Source organism: Ochotona curzoniae, unplaced genomic scaffold (assembly GCF_017591425.1).
Source record: "Ochotona curzoniae isolate NIBS_2020 unplaced genomic scaffold, NIBS_Ocur_1.0 contig_48, whole genome shotgun sequence".
Lineage (NCBI taxonomy): Eukaryota > Metazoa > Chordata > Mammalia > Lagomorpha > Ochotonidae > Ochotona > Ochotona curzoniae.
Window position 1 is genome coordinate 2894178 of NW_024466391.1, and position 16524 is coordinate 2910701.

General features: G+C 64.1%; 2 protein-coding genes across 8 annotated transcripts; both read right to left on the minus strand.

Moving 5' to 3' along the window:
• Window positions 1-1197: 1197 nt before the first annotated feature.
• UCKL1 (uridine-cytidine kinase 1 like 1) lies at window positions 1198-8859 on the minus strand. Of its 5 annotated transcripts, none has more exons than XM_040988317.1 (15): window positions 8697-8859; window positions 5720-5910; window positions 5536-5642; window positions 5265-5435; window positions 5106-5177; window positions 4527-4716; window positions 4199-4260; window positions 3592-3608; window positions 2507-2605; window positions 2335-2428; window positions 2151-2213; window positions 1959-2081; window positions 1713-1820; window positions 1470-1626; window positions 1198-1398 (listed from the first exon to the last, which is right to left on the minus strand). In XM_040988317.1, exons 1-15 carry the CDS (start codon window positions 8771-8773, stop codon window positions 1319-1321), a joined length of 1611 nt encoding a protein of 536 aa, XP_040844251.1. In that variant the 5' UTR covers window positions 8774-8859; the 3' UTR covers window positions 1198-1318. The 5 variants fall into 5 exon arrangements, with proteins under 5 accessions (XP_040844251.1, XP_040844254.1, XP_040844253.1 ...); XM_040988320.1 differs by lacking the exons at window positions 3592-3608; window positions 8697-8859 and adding exons at window positions 2884-2903; window positions 7103-8689 and having other exon boundaries at window positions 5720-5907; XM_040988319.1 differs by lacking the exon at window positions 8697-8859 and adding an exon at window positions 7103-8689 and having other exon boundaries at window positions 5720-5907.
• Window positions 8860-8877: 18 nt separating this feature from the next.
• On the minus strand, window positions 8878-15889 carry ZNF512B (zinc finger protein 512B). Of its 3 annotated transcripts, none has more exons than XM_040988315.1 (17): window positions 15769-15889; window positions 14896-15021; window positions 14605-14747; window positions 14232-14360; window positions 13657-14153; window positions 13392-13579; window positions 13229-13300; window positions 12621-12767; window positions 12408-12532; window positions 12237-12329; window positions 12056-12154; window positions 11810-11980; window positions 11463-11657; window positions 11099-11200; window positions 10829-10891; window positions 10530-10628; window positions 8878-10446 (listed from the first exon to the last, which is right to left on the minus strand). In XM_040988315.1, the coding sequence occupies exons 2-17, from the start codon at window positions 15017-15019 to the stop codon at window positions 10195-10197; spliced, it is 2499 nt and encodes an 832-aa protein (XP_040844249.1). In that variant the 5' UTR covers window positions 15020-15021; window positions 15769-15889; the 3' UTR covers window positions 8878-10194. The 3 variants fall into 3 exon arrangements, with proteins under 3 accessions (XP_040844249.1, XP_040844248.1, XP_040844250.1); XM_040988314.1 differs by having other exon boundaries at window positions 14605-14783; XM_040988316.1 differs by lacking the exons at window positions 8878-10446; window positions 10530-10628; window positions 10829-10891 and having other exon boundaries at window positions 11110-11200; window positions 11754-11980; window positions 14605-14783.
• Window positions 15890-16524: the final 635 nt, after the last annotated feature.

Consider the following 16524-nt stretch of genomic DNA (forward strand, 5'->3'; position numbering starts at 1 on the left):
GTGCCTGGCAGGTGTCCCCAGCCCCCCAGGCAAGTGGCTGCCTGCCGGCCCCTGGAACCCAGGCTTGGCTGAACCCACCTGCTCCATCCCCCCTACAGCTCTGGCACCTCCAGGTCGCTGCCTCCCCTAACCCTGTTGGGCACTTGCTGCCCACCTTGGCCTGAGCAGCATCCTCAACTTCATGCATGCTGCTCCGGGTGCCAAGCCAAGAATCGCCTCCCTGGCCAAGAGGCTCCTCTGTCCCAACACAGGACAGTAGCCTGCTGTCCCTCCTGGGCCTGAGGGATCCACGCCTTGATGGCCCATCACTGTCCCATGCTATATGGGTGGACAGGTGACCCTTTGGGGCTGATGACTTGAGTGGCCAGGGACAGCATGCTCAGCTGGCAGTGCTAAAGGCACAGTCCAGGACTCCCAAGCCAGGCTTCACCCCTACAGCCCTGGGACTGTGGAAGTGGAAGAAGAGGCCAGGGGGCTGTGTGTACTGTCCACACCTTGCCAGCTGCTGGGGTGTCCTGGCCCAGCCCAGCAGGCATTCACCCCTTCTCTTGCATGGCCCAGAGGGTGGCACTTCACCCCCTCTAGGGAGTACCCAGGGTGGACGCCTCACCTGGGACCAAGCCAAGAACCGAACATGACCTGGGTGCTGCTCAACTCTTCCTCTGGAGAAGCCTGGCTGGAAGCCCTGGGATAACTTACTCCCATCTCAGGACCCAGAAGAACACAGGGTGGGGCCTGGGTGGACACAGGGAGGCTGTGCTCATGGGACACTGCTGACCACGAGTTCTAGGGCCAGCTGCCTTTTGGTCATGCTTTCTGCCTTTGTCACCCATGGCCTGGCCTTCACCCAGGGATGTCTGAGCTGGACCAACGATAGAGACTGGGGTGCCTGACCCCATGCCCAACCTGTCTGCCCAATGCAGTGTTGACCTTGCATTGTGTGTGGCAGGGGCAGAGGAGAGTGCCTGATTATCAAACACGCAGCTGCCCCCTGGAGGCCCTGGCTATTCCACAGCCATCACCCAAAGTTCCCTCCAGGTCCCTTAATGGCACATGGTAAGTGCATAAGACAGTGATCAGCTGTCCCCTGGCCAGACTTGGCACCACTGAGCTGTGTGCCCCCATACCTGCTGTGGTTCAGAGCCAGAAGTGGGGGTTGAGTTTGTGCCGCCCTGGTACCTGGCCACCTCACATGTTTGCATCCCTGGAACTTTTATTGGTTTTGTAAAACACACCAGGCACACTGCATTGGGGACAGCCATAACACTAGGCTGAGCTTTCACCTGGCCCAGACAAGGATAGTCAGGGGGCAGGTGGGTCAGCCCACCGAGGCCACTTCTTCCTCGTCGCTGCCATCCGGGGCTGCGTCTGTGCCGAAGTAGCGGTCGCCGAAGTTCCCTGAGAGAAAAGGAGCTGCTGAGGAAGTCCCAGGGTTCCCCAGGCTGCAGGGCTGGGGACCTGGGCCTCACCGATGCCAGGAATGATCCGGAACAGGTCATTGACACGCTTGTCCACAGCCGTGGTGATGATGCGCACGCTGGGGAAGGCATAGGCCACTGAGTGGACGCCCATCTCCGCCATGAGCAGCGACAGCAGGAAGATCTTGTCCTCAGGCACGTCATGATCCTGTGGGCAAAGTGGTCACACGGTGGGCACAGCACAGTGGGCATGGCACAGCACAGTGGGCCAACCCTGCTCCATATGCTACTCACCAGGAGCACACGCACCGCCATCATGGCTGCAGCACCCGTGGACACAGTGCAGTCCATCAGGATCACGTGGTCATCACTGATGTCCTTGGGCAGCCGCAGGTAGTGCAGCTGTGGGCAGTCGTGGGTTCAGTGTTTGCAGTGTCCCCATCCCCGCTACACCAAGGGCTTCCCTGTGACCCCCCAACTGTGAGTGGGTTGGTTTAGATGCGGATGGCACCCCACCCTCAATCCCATCCCCACTGGCACCTCAGGCTCCCCGGTGAGTGGGTTGGTCTGGATGAGGATGGTGCCAATGCGCACATCTTTGCACACAGCACGCAGTGCAGGCTCCATGGTCTCACCCGCCCGCAGAATGGATACGCCTGTGATCTGTGGGGTGCACAGGTGCTGAGTTGGCCCCGCCCTGCCCCCCCCCACCCTCCTCAGGCCCACACCTACCTGCTTCCCTGCATAGCACTTGCCAGCGTAGTCCTGCCCTTGTGGGGTCTGCACCACACAATCCTGTGGGCAGCGGGTGCAGGTGAGCAAAGGTGACACAGCACTCCACTCCCTGTGGCTGCCATTCCTCTCCCATACAGTTGCCCAATGCCCCTGCAGCCCCTGCCTCCCACAGGCCCCATACCTGGAAGGGCAGGAAGGACAGCGCGTGCTCAATGAGCAGGCGCATGAGCCGCTTGGAGTAGAAGATGAACTCGTCACGGCTGGTCTCCTTGTCCCTGTGGGCAGGGACAGCGGCCAGGCTTAGGGTTCAGTGGGCAGGGCTGGGGGATGTGGGAGTGCCCGCAGGGTCTCACCTGATGATGGTATGCATGCCCCGCACCTGTGGCGAGCTCTCCAGAACACTCAGTGTGCGGGGTAGTGGGTGGTACTGGTGCGCCGAGGCCAGCGCAGCCCTGGAACACAGCCATGTGCAAGGTGCTGGAGTGTGGCTGGGACTCCAATTGGGCACAGCCGTGGTGAGGTGCCAGGAGTGCAGGGTGGGGCACACAGGCAGAGGAAGCAGAGGGGACAGGTGCGGGGACAGGACACACAGCGCCCACCAGCCTTAGGGAACGGCTCAGTGTTGCCCGCTGCACTGCCTGGAGGTAGCGGGGTAGGCACAGGGCAGTGCAGGGCAGGTGCGGGGCAGGGAAGTGGCACACAGCAGGCACAACCAGAGCGCTCTGCTCACAGATCCCAACGCAGCTTCCTCTGCTCGCCAGGTGCAGGCAGTTCAGGGAGGAGCAGGGCAGGACACAGGGGTATGGTGAAGAGAGAACAGAGAGAAGACCACTCAGCAGAGTGGGCACGTCTGCAGCTGGCAGCTGAGATAGGAGTGCCCACTGCCCTAGCCTGGCCCCGCCCTGCCCACCAGCGAGGCTTCTAGGAGCTGGAGGCGCAGCTGCCGCTTCCTTGCTGGCCGGGGCTCAGCACATAGGGGCGTTTTCTCAAGTTTGGCGCCCTAGAAGCCTTGGCTGAGAGACCAGGTGAGAGCCAAGCAGACGTGCAGGGACAGGAGGCAGGTGGAGGCACTTCCAGGGTTTCGGGAGCTCCACAGGGGTCCAGGAGAAGGGTGTGCCCTGGTGCTGAGACAGTGCAGGTACAGCCGAGCAGCGGCACCACTCCCCTTCCAACCCAAGGGGTGCTGGGCACAGGCAGTCAAGGTGCCCCAAACCTTGAGCTGAGGCAGATGTGGTTGCAGAGAACACACCAGTGGCCACAACCCTGGGACTAACTCCAAGAGGTCATCCCCTCTGGGCTGCAGCTAGGTCTGCCTGGCACAGGGACTGTGGGACCAGGGCAGTGACCTAGCCTAGCTGTGTTGCATACCCTGGGCACCCTGCCCACCGCTGGAAATGCCTCCACGTCTGCAGACGGGTGTGTCGGGGGGGGGTCTTACCTGACACTGAGCTCACGCTGTGGCAGCAACGTGCGGAGACACAAGGGAACAGGCAAGGCATCAGTGACCAGGGCAGGCGGTCAGCTATCTCCACCCAGGAAGGCAAAAGCCGTGCAGGGAGGCAAGTGACTCTGGGCCGTTCACCTGAGACCACCTGGGCCAGGATCCACACCGGGGGTGGGGGGCAAAGATGCCCCCACCCCCGGCTCTGCTCCACAGGCCTTAACCCTAGAGTACCGTGGGGCCTCTGGCTGAACAACCCACCATGAGGAGCCACTGCCCATCCTAGGCTGGTGGGTCCCTCATTACCCATGTGCTTTTCCTACAGAGTCAGACCAGAAACTCCGGCCCCCTGCAGTGACCTGGTGGGGGCAGCACAGGAAGCAGGGGCTGAGGAGCTGGGCAGTACGGGGAGTAGGGCATGGAGCAGGGTGAACAGTGGTCGAGGAGCTGGATAGCCTTGGGTCGGGCAGCACAGGGGCTAAGGAGCAAGGCAGGCAGCAGGGGCTGAGGAACTGAGCAGCACAGGAGGCAGGGCAAGCAATGGCTAAGGAGCTGGACAGCACAGGGGGCAGGAGCCTAGGAGCTGGGCAGCCTCAGGGCTCACCTCTTCCAGCTGGCTGTGCACGTGCTGCACTATCAGGTCGATGGCCACTGCGTTCCCGCTCCCTGGGCAGGTTGGAACAAAATCAGGGCATGCTCAGAGCAAGGCATGCTCAAACTGGCAGAGTGAGCATGGCCAGCTATGGGGGCGTGACCAGATGTGGAGAGCATGGTTGGATGTGAGAGCTAGGGGTCAAGCTGGCTGCAGAGGACAGGGGTCAGATAGGATGGGGCATGACCAGGATGTTGTGCGGTCTGGCATGGTCAGATGTGGGGACCTGGTGGGGTAGGGCTGGGCCAGGCCACCCCTCCCCCATGGCAGCCCCCCTCACCTCTGGGCACCACGATGTCAGCCAGGCGCATGGTAGGCTGGATGTACTGGTCAAAGGCTGGCTTTACAAACTTATTGTATTGCTTGATAACACCCTCAATGTCACGGCCCCGCTCCCCAATATCACGGCGCAGCCGCCGCACAAGGCGAATGTCTGAGTCAGTGTCCACAAAGATCTTCATGTCCAGGAGCTGAAGGACAGCAGGTCAGCAGCTGCCCACACACACCAGAGCAGGTGCTGCCAAGTGGGCCAGTGGAGACCTGAACGTGGGGAGCCCATGGCCAGGAGCCTGGCGAGGGTGGGAGCAGTAATGCAGGGACACAATTCACGCCAGGAGCAGCCACAGGTTGCACCTGCACGGGGTCCTGGCAGCCACTCCTGCCTGAAGGTCCTGGTGACCCTGCCACTAGGTCTTGACCACAGTCCACAAGACTAAGCTGGCTGAGGCCCACCCGGAACTCCCAGGGATGAGCAGTAGCAGCACAAACCCCACTGGGGAGTCTGAGGGAGTGGCCAGGTCAGTCCCAGGAAGGGCAAGGCAAGAGGGGCAGCCCTGGGCATGTGGGTGCAGGCCCTCACCTCCAGCAGCGTCTTGTCTGCGAAGGCCATGATGCCCTCAAAGATGATGACATTGGCGCCATACAGAGTCTTCTGCAAGGGGGATCCAGAGCTGGGGGATCCAGAGCTGCAGGCTCCAGTGCCCAGCCCGCAGCCCCTCCCCCTCTGCCCGCAGCCTACCCAGTCCTTCTTGCGGCTGTGTGTGGTGAAGTCGTAGACAGGCACCTTGACGCTCTTGCCCTGCTTGAGCTTCTTGAGCGTGGAGATGATGAGGTCAAAGTCAAAAGCATCAGGGTGGTCGAAGTTGAAGTCATTGCGGGCAGCCTGCTCCTGCTGCTGCTGGGTCAGCACCTGTGGGGGAGGCTAGTGCTACATGCAGTGCTCAGGGGCAGCTGGTGCACAGCAGGGGCTGTGGGCAACATGCCCTGCCTGGGGTGCAGGGCGCTCTGACCTTGTAGAAGGAGTCCATGGACAGCAGTACCACCCAGGGCACATCCAGGGCCTCAATGATCATCCTGGCCACTGTGGTCTTTCCAGAGGCGCTGCCTCCTCCCAGGCCTGTAGGCCAGAGGGGGGCACCCATGAGCACCCAGCCACAGGATGTGCCCACCCCAGTGCCAGAACCCAGCACCCACCGATGGCAAAAGCTTCCTTGGACTGAGTGCCATGCTCATTGTACCAAGGTGGCCGGCCGGCTGTGTAGATGGTCCTCTTGCTGGTGCGCAGTAGCGGTGGCTCTGACTTGCACTGGCTGGTAGTACGCTTCCGAGGTGAGCGGCCAGCTCCCACAGGTGGCAGCAGTCTGTCCAGGGATTCGGCATTGCTGCTGCACAAAGGGATAAGCCCAGCCTGGCCCCACGTCTGGCTGGCCTGATCAAACCCCTGCAGACACAGCTGCCGTGTCCAGCCAGTCCACAGGCAGCCTGGCCTGAGGTCCTACGGTCACACAGTGGGGGCTTCAGCAGGAAAGGCCCCAGCTTCTACCCTGGGGAGCAGCTAGGTTGGGCAAGAGCTCCCTGGGGCTGCATCCCCCCCACTGCCCCACCAACCCCAGGCAACATCTGACCACAGTATGTGGACACGGGATGGCACCCAGACTAGGACACCCGAGATGGACTCCTCCAGTGTCCCTACCTAGGCTACCCACAAATCCAAGAGAAGCTTCAGTCTGATGTTCCACCAGGGCACAGGGTGCTGCCACAACACCGAGCAGGGCCCTAGCAGCAAGGGAGCCAGCAGGACGTGCCCCACTCATCTACCACCATGAGTACCAGCCACTGCATGAGGACGACACTCAGCCAGGGCACAATGGCCACTGCTTCCCCCTGCAGCTCAAACGTGGCCCAACAGGGACCAGCACAAACAACAGCCTGGCCCAATGAGCATGGGTGAGCGGCTCCAGGATCAGCACCATGCCATGCTGAAGTGGGGGCAGGCAGGGGGTCTAAGTGGGTTCCAAGCCTCAGGTGTGGCCTATGCTGCCCCCTAGAACAGAGGGCCCTATGGGCGAGTCCATGACCATGGGCTTGCTACTCTCATCAGGACGAGAAAACTCCAAGCTGCCTCAGCCCACTGGGAAGCAGGATCTCAGTAGCAAAGGAGCTCCAGCACAGAGGACCCAGCTGTCCCTCCCTGGGGGCAGGATTCCCCTTATCAGGGCTGGGACAGGGTGGTATCTCCCCGCCTTACCCATGCACCAGGCTAAAGCTGGCTGGAAGGGCAGGGTTGGCCTAGGGCTCCCTGATGAAGGCTCTCCTTCCCTGGGGGCTCCCCTGATGGTCACTGGTCATTCCCTCATTGTGCTGACCACCCACAGCAGGCCAGGGTGGGCTCTACCTCAATCAGGCACCTCTGGCTGTGCCACGTTCTCCCACATCTTAGGAGCCTCCCCTCCCCTCAGGACAAGGGTGCTCCTGACCACAAGGCCCCCAGCGACCCAACTGCTCCCCAAACCCATGCCCACCAGCCAGCACAGACCAGGGACCTCCCCAGTAGTGGGCCCCACTGCCACTACTCACCTGCTTTCTGCTCCTAGGGCCCAACACCCAGAGATCCTGATGCCAGGGTAAGTTGGGGGGCTGTTCATGGCTGGCACAGGTGTGTGCGCCCTCTCAGACCCTCAGCAGCCCCCTGGGGCCACCTAGATACTCAGATGCCCCTCGCCGGCCCTCCATGGCTGAAGGGCAGCAGGTTGGGTTTGAAGCCGGAGAGGCTCAGGGATCTGCCAGACACGCGCCTAAGAGGATCACTGCTGGGCCTGCGCCTAATGTTAATAGCACCAGCTTTGCCTGGCTCAGCAAGACAGATGGACAGGAGCCTCAGCTGCCTGCCCCAGACCCCTGCGACCACCTAGGCCGGACACACCTCCTAGGCTCCTAACCCTCCTAGTGGACAGAGCAGGACAAGCTGAGTTGCAGGCTGCCTAGGTGACCTGAATGTCATAGCGAAGGGGGTGCCCCACCCTGTCCCTTGGTGCCTCCTGCAGGCACAAACAAATCTGAAACTCTACCCTGGGGCCCAGGGTGCCCCACCCCCATCCCTGCTCCTCTCACTGGGCCTGCAGCTGAGACGGCCCACCCCCACCCCACGGGAAACAGCTCCAACCACTTTTTTGAGGTGAGAAGGAGGTCAGGCGGTGGTGGCGGTGGTGGCGTGTGAGATAAGGGGGGCCAAGGACTGTGGCTGGGCACCCCTGGGGTCCACTGCTCCTCCTAAGTCTGCATCGCCTGGACTTCCTGCCTGATCCCACTCAGCTAGCCAGGACCTGGGACGCAGAGGCCTCAGGTTGGAGAGGGGTTTGGGGTTGGCCAGCAATGTCTGAGTGGCACATGAGACCTTAGCTGCTCAGCCCAGCTGACCAAACCCCTGCACACGGCTGTGGGGGATGAGGAATGCAACCAACCGAAGTGTCTTCAATGTGAGGACCCCCACTCCCAGGTCCTGACTCACCAGGGGAGGCATGCCAGAGACCACCCATCGCCACTCAGCAGGGTGTCGACCACACCTGCAGTATTTAAGTCGGGTATAGGAAGGGGTGGAGAAGGGGACTAACAGCAGAGACAGTTTCTTCCCACAGGTTAGCGGTCAGGCTGTTGTGCCACTCACACCCTTTATTTCGCGGGAGAACGAGTGAACATGGGGACAGAAGTCGCAGAGCCCTAAAGTGCCATGAGTGGTCAGGACCAACCCAGGTCCCCCTGCTCTGGCCGAGTCGTCACTGAGCCATCAGAACAACGAGAGGGAATGCGGTCCAGGGACCACCACCCGGAACTGGCCGTGAGCTGCAGGACCTGAGAAGCCCCAAGGCGGGGTGAGCTCTGCATCCCCGCCTGCCCAGAAGCTTCCGGACGACCCTCACCGTCTGTGGCCCCAGCCTTCCCGGAAGTCAGCGGCGCCAGGTGGGGACAGGGGGTAGAGCGGACCCAGAGCCACGCGTGCCCTCGGGGAGAAGGGCCGCCAGGAACGGCGCCCAGATGGCCCCGGGGCTCTCCGCGCGCCCCCCACTCCATAAAAGGAGGCGGGGGGGGGGGCTCCGGGACATCCCGGCCCTCAGACTCGGCCCGGAGCCCGGCCCCAGCCGGCGATCCGAGTATGGCAAACCCCGGCGCCTACCGGCCCTCGCTGTCGTCCGCGTCCCTGGCGCGCGGTGGCGGCGTGGTGGTGTTCGCGGGGGTCGGGGGCGCAGCCATGCGGCCCAGCCTCTCCTCCGCCCGCGCGGACTACGAACCCCACAAGGCTGCGCGGGCGCGCACCGGCCGGAAAGCCCGCCCCTTAACTCAGCTGCACGAAGCGCTGGGAAAAGTCAATGTTTATTCGGTACAGTCGTGTCCGGTACAGACGGGACGCCGGCTGCCGCCAGGACGCGCACGCACGCGTGGGCCTCGCACCGCACCTGCGCACTGAGCGCCCGCCTCCGCGGGGCCGTAAAGTGCATCCGAGCTGGACTGGGGGTGCTGGCCCCCCAGCCGGCCCCGGGGCTCGAGGTAGATCGGCCGGGATCGGGGCTGCAGGGAGGCCTTGCACCCCCGCCCTGGTGACTCCGCAGACTCACGCCCGCCCCGGAGAGGGAGCCGGAGGGGCGGCGACCCGGCGCCCTAGAGACGAGCAGGGGTTAAAGTGCTAACGTCGCGTTTCCCTGGAGCCCTCTCCCCACCCAGCGCCCACTACCTGAGAGGCCCCGCCCCGCCGCTGCCCGGGCCCCAGGGCGTCAGATGGGAGCCACCGGCCGGGACCTGCTCCCTGCCTAGCCCGGCTGCACCTGGGGCCAGGGGCGCCCAGTAGCCACTGCCTCTTTTGAGTGGCCGAGCCCCAGCCTGCCGGCACCAGGAAACCCTTAGCACCAAAATGTCAGATTGTTGAATTTTTGTATCAAAAACAATTAAAAAAAAAAAAAAAAGGATGGTTGTTACTTATGACAGCAACAAGACTGGCTTCCACTACACCCGGGAAACACGCACAGGCAAATACCCAAATCCACATATCCAGGCTGAGTCCTCGTCCCCCTCCCGCCCCAGGAACCTGACCTCGCTCCTGACCCTGCCTTCTGAGTGTCCCCTGGCATGGCCCCCCCACTCTGCCTGACCCCAGCTCTTCTAGGGTCCCAGGCTGCCCTGTCCTCTCATTGACCAGCCTCCCAGACCCCAAGGGAAAGGTTCTGGCAAGGTGTGGGAGGGGCTTCTCCCATAGCAGCCCTTCTCCATGTGCCCAGGACTCCAGAAGACCCCAGGCCCAGTGCTCCCCATATGGCCTGCAGGGCACAGCAGGCTCTGGCACCCCTCAGCCCCAGTCTGGCTTCTGAACCTTATGGTGGAAGCAGCGTCCAGTGTCCGGCCTTGACCCCTCGCAGGCCAGAGCCTGGAGAGATAGACACCCCAAAGAGAGGGCAGGGGCGGTCAGCCGTCTGATCAGCCATATGTGCGATCTGGGGAGGTAGCTGAGCTGACATCACAGTGCCAGAGCCCCAGAGCCAGGCTCGGGACCCAGCAGGACGCGAAGGAGCAGGGACAGCCCTGAGGTCCAGATCTCAGGACACCAGAGCATCTACAGGAAGGACACTGGTGACCCTTGCCTGGCCAGAGGGGGCCTAGTGGCCAGCCCACCCCCACCAAGCTCATTTCTCGGGTGTCTTGCCAGCCACCTTGCGGCCAGCGGAGCCCCGGGGCCCCCTGTCTCTGCCTCCTGGAAACCAGTTCTCCCTGCACAGGGCTGGGGCCTTGGGTGTGGACCCCTCGGGGGGCGGGGCCTTGGGCTTGCGGCCCCGCCTCTTGCCACCTGATACACTCCTTCTCTTCTCCCTCTCCGGCACCTCAGGGTCCCGGCTCCTGTGTCTGGGGAGTGTGTCTGCCGAAGTCCGGAACCAGTTCTAGGGGAAGGAAGGTAGTGGTGAGGATGGGAGTGGGAGCCCCACCCACAGCTGCAGCCCCCACCCACCCAGCAGGAGCGGACCTCCGCATGGGTCTTCAGGATGTGGTACTTGACGCCGCTCTCGCTGCCAAACTCTTTGGGGCACAACAGGCAATGGTACTTTCCTACCAGGTGGTCTCCCTGCAACACAGCAGTCAGCCATGCGCCTTCCCCCCAACAGGATGGGGGGGGCAACCACCGAGGCAGGGGGTACCACCTCCCTCCTGACCCTCACAGCCAGAGCCCAGGAGCCACAGACAGGGACTGGGCGTGACCCCAAGGGCCACTCATACTCGGGATCCCAGACACTCCACCTGGCCATGGGGAGCCCCACAACTGACCTTGCCGCAGCTAGCCAGGTGGGCCTTGAGGCCAGACACGCTGGAGTAGATGGCTTCACAGCACTGTGGGAGGGAGGCAGCGTGGGGGAGGGCTGAGGGTACCCCACCCTCCTCTACCCAAGGCCCTGGGGGCAAGAAGTCAAAGCCTCCCATGTCTGCATAGGTCTCCATCTGAGGACCCTGTGGTGCCCTCAGCCGGGGATTGTCCAGTGGTCACTCTGCTCCTGCCCCAGGGTCTCTGAGGTGCCATGCCCTCCCGCCCGTGCTCACATCATTGGGGCAGTTGACATGTCCTTTCTCCTTGACCTGGCTCTTCCATGCTTCCAGCAGTTGCGGGTTCAGCGTGGGGAGACCGGGCCGTGTGTAGTTGAGCTGCAAAGTCAGGCCCGTGACAGTGAGACTGGGGCCTGGCAGACATAGTCATGATGTACAGCGTGGCTATGGTGTCTGGCCAGTTGCTCACAGCCCACAGAACAGCCACAGGACCCAGCCAGCAGCTCACAGCCCACAGCCCAAGGCACCTGGCCAGCGGTTCCCAGCCCCACAGTACCTTGGTGCCTGGAATAGCCATAGCACTCACAGCCTACCCTGTCTGGCGTAGCCACAGCACCATGGTGCCTGTCCAGCGGCTCACCCGTGCTGTCTCAGGGACAAGGTCTTCCTTCATACGCCGCTTGGTCCAGTCCCGGGCCAGCTCGTCCTCTGCAATCTCCTGTAGGTGAAACACGGCCACCTGGGCCGACGTGCGGCGGATGCGGCCACTCGGGGTCCGCTCCACACCCAGCAGGTCCTCAGCCTCAAGGGTCTTCTCTGTGGGCTCCTCGGGGGGCTGCAGGCAGGACAGTAAGAAACACAGCTCAGGGCCAGGTCAGCACGAGGTGCAGGGATTCAAAAGATGGGGACCCCAAAGGACACCGTGACCCACCAAGCTGGAAGGGGACACGGACCCCATGGAGGCATCTGTCTGGCGTGGGAGCTCACCGGGGCCGTGTGCTCGGAGCGCACGTGGTAGTCGTGGCCAGCCTTGGAGCGGTAGGTCTTGCCGCAGTGGGCGCAGGGAAAGGAGGGGCTGTCCACCTCACAGGGCGGCTTCCCACAGCGCCGCTGGTGGTACTGGTAGCCCATGAGGCTGGAGAAGGCGGCCCCGCAGCCCTGGGGGTTGGGGTCAGGGTCAGAGGTCAGCATGCCCCCACAACCCCAAGTCTTGGTCCCTGGGATGGCACTGACCTCCCGGGAGCAGCGCAGCCGCCCCATCTGCTTCAGGACCTTGCGCAGCCGCTCCCGCTCCTCCTGCTCTCCCCCGGGGGAGGTGTCAGCATCGCAGGGCTGCAGACAAGGCCAGCCAGGGAGGTCAGCTGGGCCCTGCTCCTGCCTCGGGGTGTGTGGGGGCCATAGGGAGGGGCAGTACCTTGGCACTATGCTCGGCCATGGTGTGGTAGTTGAGGCCGGCCTTGGATTTGAACTGCTTGCGGCAATGCTGGCATTTGAGTGCGTCCTGCAGCTGCACACGAGGACTTCAGCACCCAGCCAGGGCCTCCAGGGTCCCCCCACCCCCCAATCCTGGGCCTGGGCAGCTCACCTGTTGGCACACCTCCATGTGTCTCTTAAGCCCAGCCAAGGTCTTTCGCGTGACCACGCCACAGGTGGGGCAGACAACAGCCCCTCGCTCATGAATGGCACGCTGCCACTGCTCCTCAGAGCCACCTAGGGGCAGGGCCGGAGACTCAGGGGTTTCTAGAAGCCCAGCCAGAGTTCAGATCCACAGCCAGGTGCTCGCCTGCCCAGCCATTACCTGGGGCTGAATGGGCCACAGCAGCTGGCACCTCCTTGCTGATGGCAGTAGGAGAGGCTGCAGCCTTTTTCCGCCCATCCTCAGGGCTGGTGTACTCCTGCTTCTTGGAGCGATGACCTCGGGTCTTGTCCTCTGCCTTGGCTAGTCCTGTGTGCAGGGGAGGGTGTGGGTGAGGCCAGGACACCTGTGTGCAGGGGAGGGTGTGGGTGAGGCCGGGACACCTGTGTGCAGGGGAGGGTGTGGGTGAGGCCGGGACACCTGTGTGCAGGGGAGGGTGTGGGTGAGGCCGGGACACCTGTGTGCAGGGGAGGGTGTGGGTGAGGCCGGGACACCTGTGTGCAGAGGAGGGTGTGGGTGAGGTTGGGACACCTATGTGTAGGGGAGGCTGTGGGTGAAGCCGGGACACCTGTGTGCAGGGGAGGGTGTTGGTGAGGCCGGGACACCTGTGTGCAGGGGAGGGTGTGGGTGAGGTTGGGACACCTATATGTAGGGGAGGGTGTGGGTGAGACCTGGGTACCTGTGTACAGGGAAGGTTGGGGCGCCGGTATACAGAAGTGTGAATGGGACTGGGCTAGACCCACAAACTGCCCAAGTGGCTGGGGCCTTACCTTTGAGGCCGAAGGTGCCTGAGATGGAGGGCTGCTCCCCGGTGAACTTCCTGGGTGTTTTCTGCTTCCTCCCTGATTTGGACAGGGAGACCAGAATCCCAGTCACTGAAGCCACAGCAAAAGTCCCTCCCAGATACCAGCCACGGGGTTGGGTCTCCCTTACTGTGCTTGGTGCGCTCAGAGTCCTCCTCGTCCATTAAAGGGCGGCTGCCTGGCCTCAGGGGGCTCTCTCCGGGCTCTGGCACCAGCTGGAAGGTGGTGCATTGGCCAGTGGTGGATGGGCCACACTCGCCATTCTCTGGTCTCACCTGCTTGGGCGGGATGGGGCAGGCGTCCAGGTCCTCGGCAGCCCTGTCAGGAGCAGGCAGGTAAGGCCCAGGAGGACGTGGTTGTGGCCTTGCCCTCCCGCCACACAGGGAGCCCCGTACCTTTTCTTACCACTGCTCCTCCCCATAGCCCGGGGCGCTCGGTTCTCAGACTTGGTCAGCAACACCATTTTGCAGGGTGGAGTGTGTCTGCTGATGGCAATGGGCCTGCTGACTGGCACAGGTTTGGTGACCACAATGGGCCGGCTGACTGGCACGGGCTTGGTGAGCGGCACATGTTTGGAGACCGGCACAAGCTTGGTGACCGGCACAGGCCTGCTGACCGGCATGGGCCTACTGACTGGCATGGGCCTGCTGACTGTGATGGGTTTGCTGACCGGCACAGGCCTGCTGACTGTGACTGGCTTGCTGATGCCAACAGGTTTGCTGCCAGTGACAGGTGGGCTGACCCCCACGGGCCGGCTGACAGGCCCAGGCTTGGGGGCAGGCAAGGGTCGGTCCATGTGGTTCCAGATCCGATGCTTCTCCAGCTGGGTCTTGGAGGTGAAGGCGGCCTCACAGAAGGGGCAGGGAAAGGCCAACCTGTCCGAGATGGCGCCCTGGGCAGGACGGGCAGGTGTGGGACAGGGTCCCTGCGGCCTCCGCCCGGCTGTGTTCCCAGACCCGCAGGCGCTTACCCCTCGACAACGCTGGTAGTGGTACTTGAGCCCGTAGATGCTGGGGAACTCCAGCCAGCATCCTGAGTTGGGACATTTCACCCTGGAGTGAGCCTTGAACTCATCCTTCCACTGGTTCATCAGGGACAGCTGGGCATGGGGAAAGGCCAGGCTACCGATCCCTCCCCCACCCAGGCCTCTGCCCACCCCGGCCCCAGGCTCAGGGCCCTCCCCAAGCCTGCAGGACAGGGAGAGTGCAGCGGCCACAACCAGACCTTTTCTGGGGGCCACACACTGGATCCACAGGGGCCGCATGGTCACATCCTGGGACCAGAGCCAATGCGGGCAGTGGCCACCCCAGCCCCAGCCCCTGCCCAGGCCTCAGGGAGCTCACAGGAATATCTCGCAGGGCCTGGTTCTCAGCTTTCGGCCGCCCCTTCTTCTTCCCTTCTGTCCTGTCGCAGGCTGGACTCCCGGGGTCAAAGCAGAGTGAGGCCTGCCCTGGCACAGTCTGTCCCCCACGGGCCACCGGCATCCCTGTAGTACGGGGCACACGCAGGCTAGAGGCTGGCACTGGGGGTGGGGGAAGGGAAGGCTTGTTCCCGCAGAAGCACCAAGACCTAGGGCAAGCCCTTCACAGCCCCCACCCCTCACTGCCAGCCAGCCAGCCCAGGCCCTCCCTCACCCAGCTTCGGCGGGTCCTGCAACATGGCCAGGCGGACCTCCTTCTTGCTGCCTTCCTTCCCAGGCCCACTCCTGCTGGACCCGTGTAGCCGTCGGCCACTCCCAACGCAAAAGGGCTCGGTCATCTCTGCAGGGCACGTCAGAAGCAGTCGGGTGAGGCTCATGCGACCTACTGGCTGCTGGTTATCCCATGCAGGAGGTGGGCTTCTCGGTGGGGGAAGGGCTTCTCAGGGCACACCAGGGTTGGGGCACAGCCAGCCGCCCTGCCCAGGCAACACCCACCGGCAGGCACCGGCAGGAGGGTGTGAGGGCCTGGTGCCAGCCAAGCCCTGCCACCATCCCCCTATTTACCCCCACCCCTAGGGAGACTTCCCTCCAGGGGCGCAGGGCCCCCTGCCCATCAGCTGAGTTCAAGTCACACCAGGCCGCTGGCCAGTGACCTGCCCTGTCCTCCACAGGGACACTGCTGGGGGTGGGAGGCAGGGCTGGGAGCCCCGAAAGGCTTAATTCACAAGGGCCCCACGGCAGGGCGAGGGCCGAGTCAGGCACTGCCCGCAGCCACGGGCGGAGCGAGAGCCCTCTGCCCCTCAACTTCTCTCAGGTCTCAGTTGGAAGGAGGCCGGCAGACAGCGCCGGCCTGGGTCGCTGAGTCCCCACTGACCCCCAAGGCCCGAGGCGCGGACACGACCGAGCCCCCGCTCGTGCTCCTGGCCCCGAGAGGGTGTCTCAGAGCCCGGCCGACCCTCCCTCCGCCGGGGCCTGGGCGCCGGCAGCGGAGGGGGAAGCCAAGGCCAGCGGCGGCCCAGCGGGGTCGCGGCGCTCCCGGCGACGAGGGCGGCCGCGCCAGCGCGCCGGGGCCGAGCTTGACACCCACCTGTCACCTGCGCGGGCGCGGGCCTCGGCGGTGGCCCCGGAAGGCCCGATGGCGGTGCGGGGGGGTGGGGGGGCGAAGGCAGTGAACCAAAATGGCGACTTTTTCCGAGGAGGAGGAGGCGGGAAGACGGCGCCGGCGCGGGGCGCGGGGCGCGCGCGGGGTCCGTGCGCGGCGGCGGCAGCGGCGGCGGCGCGGCCTGCGGGGCGGGGGCGCCGGCCGGGCCGGGCCGGGCCGAGGGAGGGCGGCCGGCGCTTACCTGCGGCTCCCAGCTGGGCCGGGGCCGGGCCGGGCCGGGGCCGGGGGCGCGGGGCGCGGGGTCCGGGCGGTGCAGGCTGCGCGCCGCGCTGCGCACATGCGCGCTCCGCCCCTCCCACCTTTGACAGTTTTACTGCGGGGGGAGGGGGCGAACTCTCGCGGTATTCCCGCCACACGCGGAGCCGGGGAGGGGGCAGCTTGGCCGGCCCTCCGGGAGCCGAGCCCGGGTGTGTGTGGGGGCGATGCTAGGGGATCCACAGCCTCCGCCGTGAGCAGAGGCCGCGCGGTAAACTGAGGCACGCTAGGGTCAGTGCACACGGATTGAGCTGGGGCTGGTGCGGCAGGAAGGCCACCGTGCTCCAGGACTACTACCCACTGGCTCCTGTAGACCCTGCCAGGGTCCCGAGGCTCGGGGTTGGGATCCTGGACCCCCAACCCAAACCCTCCTGGCATTGGGGGCTGGGTTCTGCAGATAGAGCTGGGGTCAGCCTAGGGTGAGGG